This window comes from Daktulosphaira vitifoliae, unplaced genomic scaffold, assembly GCF_025091365.1.
Source record: "Daktulosphaira vitifoliae isolate Bord-2020 unplaced genomic scaffold, ASM2509136v1 Scaffold_4, whole genome shotgun sequence".
Classification (NCBI taxonomy): Eukaryota; Metazoa; Arthropoda; class Insecta; order Hemiptera; family Phylloxeridae; genus Daktulosphaira; species Daktulosphaira vitifoliae.
The window spans coordinates 28,824,342-28,830,588 of NW_026099575.1; the positions used below are offsets into that span (position 1 = coordinate 28,824,342).

General features: G+C 25.5%; 1 protein-coding gene across 6 annotated transcripts in view; it reads right to left on the reverse strand.

Moving 5' to 3' along the window:
* The window catches only part of LOC126906191 (cytoplasmic dynein 1 intermediate chain), a 19,092-nt gene that overhangs the window by 4,783 nt on the left and 8,062 nt on the right, over nt 1-6,247 (reverse strand). For 2 of the 6 annotated variants that reach the window (XM_050686546.1, XM_050686549.1), the window contains 6 exons: nt 4,052-4,099; nt 3,227-3,412; nt 2,989-3,145; nt 2,489-2,740; nt 2,135-2,252; nt 1,830-2,061 (listed from right to left, as the gene is read on the reverse strand). In XM_050686546.1, the coding sequence (XP_050542503.1) occupies nt 1,830-2,061; nt 2,135-2,252; nt 2,489-2,740; nt 2,989-3,145; nt 3,227-3,412; nt 4,052-4,099 (993 nt within the window). The remainder of the gene's footprint in view (nt 1-1,829; nt 2,062-2,134; nt 2,253-2,488; nt 2,741-2,988; nt 3,146-3,226; nt 3,413-4,051; nt 4,100-6,247) is intronic. The other 4 variants (XM_050686547.1, XM_050686550.1, XM_050686548.1 and 1 more) reach the window with 2 other exon arrangements.

Sequence of the window (6,247 nt, forward strand, 5' to 3'; positions counted from 1 at the left end):
TACATAGGGGTGGTTACTTGAAATTTTAGGTTTTTATCTCTGAAGAGATGAAAAAAAATATTTAACTACATATTATTGTAGAGTTTTTAGAATTAAACAATAATTTCTTTTACGAAAATTACATATTTTCTAAGATAATTTCTTGAATTAAATATCAAAGAATTTCTTATCTTTAATTAATCACCTGTATAATATATTTGATAGATTTTTTCATAAGATAATTTAACCAAAAACATGGAGTTGAAGACATTTTAGTTGTTGTCTGTACCAAAGATTTGTAAATCAATTTTATCATTCAGGTTAGTTTTCTGCTGTATATTGATTGGCAACAATCATTATTGAAATTTTTAAATTATTTTTGTCCTTCATAATAATGGGTAAAATTGATTTATAAGCTTACCGAAAAGTACTCANTTTCCTAGACCATAATTTCCTATTATGTGCCCTAGGCTTTCTTTTCCTACTACAGCGTTCCAATCACCCATAATGATAAGATTTTCATCTCCTTTGACTTTTTCAATGACTTTTTCTATTCCTTCGTAGACTTCTTCCATTTCCTTCTCACTGCTATTAGAAGTAGGCATGTAAACTTGGACTATGATTGTATCCTTAGGTTTCGTTTCGATTTTGACTAATATTATTCTTTCATTGTACTGTACAAATCCTTTAACTTTTATCCCAATAGCCTTACTCATTATTATGCCTACCCCTCCAATTCCTGGGTTATTTTCCGCTGTTCCTGTGTGTATCAACCTATATTCCCCACTCCATAGATCTCCAGCTCTTGACCATCTCATTTCTGATAGGCCAAGGATATCAATCTTCATTCTTTCCATTTCTATTTTCAAGTTTTCTAGTTTTCCGCATTGCAACATAGTTCTAACGTTCCAAGTAGCTATTCTTCTCCAATTCTTAACATTTCCTTCTTCTCCAGTAGTCCCCACCCGGAGATCCGATCGGGGGACTATTTTCCTCCGGAATATTTCACTTTAGAAGATTTCATGTTATTGCTATTTCTTGGGATGATTTATACGGTGGTCTCCCCTTGCCTTCCGTATCGCAGTGCAGCCACCAGTTATACAGTTCCCGTATCTGCTGGCTGCTGTTTGGTGTGTAGCTGTTTCTACCATTCTAGGTTACCTGCACCTACACCCAATATTGTAGTAGCTGCTGCCCTACTACAAGTCCCTTTCAGTCGCTTTTTACGACAGGCAGGAACAACCGATGGTCTATTCTAACCCCGACCAACAGGGGGATCACTATAATTACATAGTATAAAATGACATCAGTCTGACTTAAATCATTTCAAATAAAATTAATCACCAAAATATACTACTAATATAATATAATATTACTTATGCTAAAGTGCGGCTAGCTATAAAAACAACTGACTGTTGTTACTCAAAAAAAGGGAAAAATGATACAAAAACTTATATAACTTAACCTATACTAAAGAAAAACATACATATTTTTTAGTTATCGGTGATAAATGACCGACGTCACTAAACAACCGGGAGATGAAGGGAAGGTGAACTAACGGAACCAAGTTAGCGCGCTCTATCTACGCGTTTGTTTGCGGCACAAACAAATGGTTTATCGGATAAAGAAAAATTAAGAACAAAATTTTTAAAAAATATTTTGTCTAACATATAATTAAACCAAAAATAAGAGTTTCCCTTTAAGAAAATTAAAGTATAAGTTTTTTTATTTCTGAAGAGGTAAAAAAAAATTATTTAGCTACATATTATTAGTTTTTTGAATAAAACAATATTTTTCTTGAAAAATGACTGTCCTTTATCCTTAATGAATTATAACATATACTATATTACCAGAATAAGCAGAGCCTTCTTGACTGCCAAATACAAATTTATTTACATCATCATGTAAAAATGCAAAAGCTGATACAGATACTGATTTTGATTGTTTAGCAGTTAAATCAAGTCTTTCAACAGGTTGTGTTAACATATCTAAACTCCAACAGCATAGTCGTCCATCAGTTGATATGCTGATTAAATTATGAGCATTTTGTGTACCTACTACTTGAATACAGTATACAGGATGCTAAAAAACATTTTATAATAATAATCATCATACAATTGTTTAACTTATTAATGAAATGGTAATTTTTAATTACTGTATGAGCAGTATTGGATAAAGGTGTTCTTTGAATTGGAGTTTTTTTTTGAGCACGATTATCCCATAATACAATTTGTCCAGAATAGGTACTACCCAAAATCAAATTTGGATGAAATCTAAACAATAACCAATAATACATAAGTCATAACTATCATATATTTTTAAATTATTATTGAAACAATAATGATATAGTTTTAATGTAAATGATATCATTATTTTAAATTATTTTATTACTAATATATACTAATAAATGTGAAATGTAAATTAAAGAGTAAAATTTAAAAGAAACTATTCAATAAAACTTATATTAAGTCTACTTTTTTCCTAAAAATAACAATAAAAAAAATTATACCTAGCAAACGTAGCAGATAGTACTCTGGATTGACAATGAAATACATATTCTGGTGAATTTTTTTTAAACTTGGTATTCCAAACTAAAACTACACCATCAGGTTCGTGCGGTGCTTCTGAAATGTTGTAAGATGCAACAGTTAGCTCAGGAAACTGTTGAGACCAGTCTAATGATGTTACAAGACGATTTTTAGACCAATGTTCATCATAAAATACACGAGTCAAAGATAATCTAGTGCTACTCTTATCTTCACTAAAAATAAATTTTAAAAGTAAAAATATATTTAAAATACTTTATGATAAAAATATTTTACCATATAAAAATGGTAAAATAAAAAATTAAAATTTCCGTAACAGAAATAATTTTTAGATGATAAATTTGAATTTGAGTTTAAGTTCGATTCACCCTTAATTTTAAAAATATTTTTTAAAAGATTGTTTATAATATTATCATGGCGCCGATTGATTTAATATTAATATAAAAAAAAATCAAAAAATCACTTGATGTCATTATTATCTAAAGCTCCAGTGTAATCTGTATATATATCAACATTCTCTGATAATGCTCGTTCCATAACTCTTCCAGCACGATCCATAAATTGTTGAAAATCATCAGAATGGATTATCATCATCTTTTCTGCATCACTCAATTCTCTTACTATTAAAAGAAAGTACATAGAACATTTTTTTAAAGTGCAATACATTTTTGGATTCTAGAAATATAACAAAATAAATTTACATTTTTTAGTTTCTTCTTTAATAATTGGTTCTCTTTCTAAAGATGTAATGGCAGGTGCAACTTCTTTAACTTGTGGTAGCCCATGTGATAATATACCAGGTGGTAATTTACTTTGAAAAGTTGACATATTGGTTAAACTTATGTCTTCGTCTTCCGCTTGACCAGTAACATCATCATATGTAAGAACTGTCTGTTAATTACTCAGGAATTGCTAATTATATATGCATAAGGTACGATTTTTTTTTTAGAAATTTAATAGGGTTAATTACAGTAATTACTAATGATTAGGATGGGAGATAAAATTTTAAGTAACAAAATTAAAATAAAACAAACAAGATAATTCCTTACATAATGTTATGAAAATATATTTTTTAATAAAAACCTTTGAATGAAAAATCTTTTTAACCTAATTAATAAGATCTAGAAATTGACTACAGGATTGTTAATGCATAAATACATAATAACTTTTTTTGTTATACAATCATTTATATATATATATATATATTATATGTACAAATAAAACTATACACAACATACCTTTATAGTTAAATAAACTATAAAAATCAAAATTCTAGATCTTTATTTATAAAAAAAGACATTAAAATTTTTTTTTTTGTATTAATACTTGAAATTTGAAAAAACCTAAGTAAAAAATTAACGCAACCTCCATCGACAAACTTCAAATTCAAATAGTAAAAATAGAAGGTATATATTTTTATAATCATCAAGAAAAATAAAATGTGTTCATTAAAATTGAATAATACCTTTTAAAAGTAACATAATTTTACTATAAGAAATTTATGAGCATTAGCATAGTGTACCTACCTGTAAATTCGTCTTCCCATTCCAAGCCAGGGTTTAAGTTGTATTCGTCTTGAAAAAGAACAAAAAACAAGCAAAACGACATAAACACCACCGTGAAGTAGTTAATTGCAAGAGGCATCATGTATGCATTTTCATAAAAATAACTTGACGTAAATATTAATGATTCCAAATAAAGAATATTCAAGGATGGAAGTAATCAATAATAATATAAAAATTAATTTAAGTAAAATCAACAAAAGAATTATTTTAATATTGGTTACTAAAATTTTCATTTAAGAAAACTAATATTAGTTTTTTATATATTATTCTTGATTTATTAGCTATTTATTATTTTTTAGGATCATGCCATATAACCTACAGGAGTTTTAAATTTATTTTTTAAATGGTAATATACACATTAAATTAACTTATAAATGGAAAATTATCTAATTAAGAAAATAACTGGTCAATAACAAATGTTGGACCAGTACTTTGGATATTATTCTCATTTTTATATCTAAGTGGGGCAAATAGTATGGCTAGGAAATGTCTAGTGATAAAAATAGAATATTCCACTTCTTACCTTCAATCATTACATTAAATTGTGAATAACTTCTGAAATACTGGTCAAAAAGTTGTTATCAACCAGTCATTTTCTTAATTAGATAATTATCTATTTTAAAAATTGATTAAATATTAAGGTTACCATTTAAAAAGAATTAACTTAAAACCCCTATAAGTTATAAGGAATGATTCTAAAAGTAATTATTAGCTTATAAATCTAGAATTGTAGGTAACTAAAATAAATTTAAAATTGTTTTTCAAGTATTGTATTTATCTTGCAAGTGATCGAATGATTTATCATAAACCGATCATTCTGTATATAAGATACGGGTTTTAATAAATCGAAAATCATTGAACAATTTAATAATAATTAAACTAAATTAAATAATGTAAAAAAATATATACATTTTTTTTCTTCAAAATATTTCATTTTTATATATCCTTAATTGAAATTATGTTTTCAATATAAAAGTGAAAAGGAACTAACTTCCATCCTTATATTTTAAATTTATTAATTTATCTATTTACAAGATAAAATTAATGATATTACACTTAAATAAAATATATATGCTTTATAAATATGAGGGAATATATAAGATTAAATGTTAATTAATAATAGTAATACATTTTATAATATTATAATGGTATTACTATTATCATAATAACTAAAAATGTTAAATGAAATTAATATTTTCAATAAGTTATTTATATTAATATAAATGGTTCATTTTTATAAATTTTGCATAAGTCTTATAGCAATATATTTCTATGGTTAAAAATATATTTTTGTGTAATTGTTAAATTTCTTTGTATTTTATTTTGTCAATTTAAAAATAATTACTCAAAACAAGGGAAAAACAATATAATAATTTTAAGCAAAATAAAAAATGTACTTAAAGCTTTGTATTAAAAAGCCCTTCTTATTTTATAACTATTGACATTTTTAGGGAAGTGGATTAAAAAAAAAAAATGTACTAGGATTTAACAATTAGCATAACTTTTTGTAAACATTTTTTTGTTATAAATGTAAAATGTAGAGCAGTTATATAATTTATAATTTTTTTCATTATAATATAGTTTCTAAGATGTAGGATGCAAAATTTTTTGGATGACATAATAATAATTTTTTATTATTTTTTTATTCTATTTTAATAGGTAACTATAGTTCAAGGAAAAGATACATGCTCCTGGTTCTTACCTCTTCAATATACTGGTCAATAATCAACATAAAATGAGTATTTTATGAGATAAAGTAATATATAATTGTATGCCTACAGAGAATAACCAATAGAAAAAAAAATTAAATTAATTGTCAAATCTTAGTCGTGCATTCAGTGTACAAATCTAAATTGTTTACTTTTTGCATTACAAATCTTTTTTTTTTATGTAAGTTTGATGTTTTACCACAGATTTATAAAGCACCTAGTTTGAATACTTGTTAGAGACTAAATCTAAAAGAAGCCCATGAATTTTACTAACAAAATATAAAACTACAATCTACAAAATAAAAATATGAAATAATTAACATAATTAGGATCCAAAAAAAGTGTTATCTAATTAATAGCATATAAAATAATGCATTAAAAAAAGAATAATGCCTAGATAATGATAATATAATGGCAATAATAATATTGCCTAGAAATTAAAAAAAAA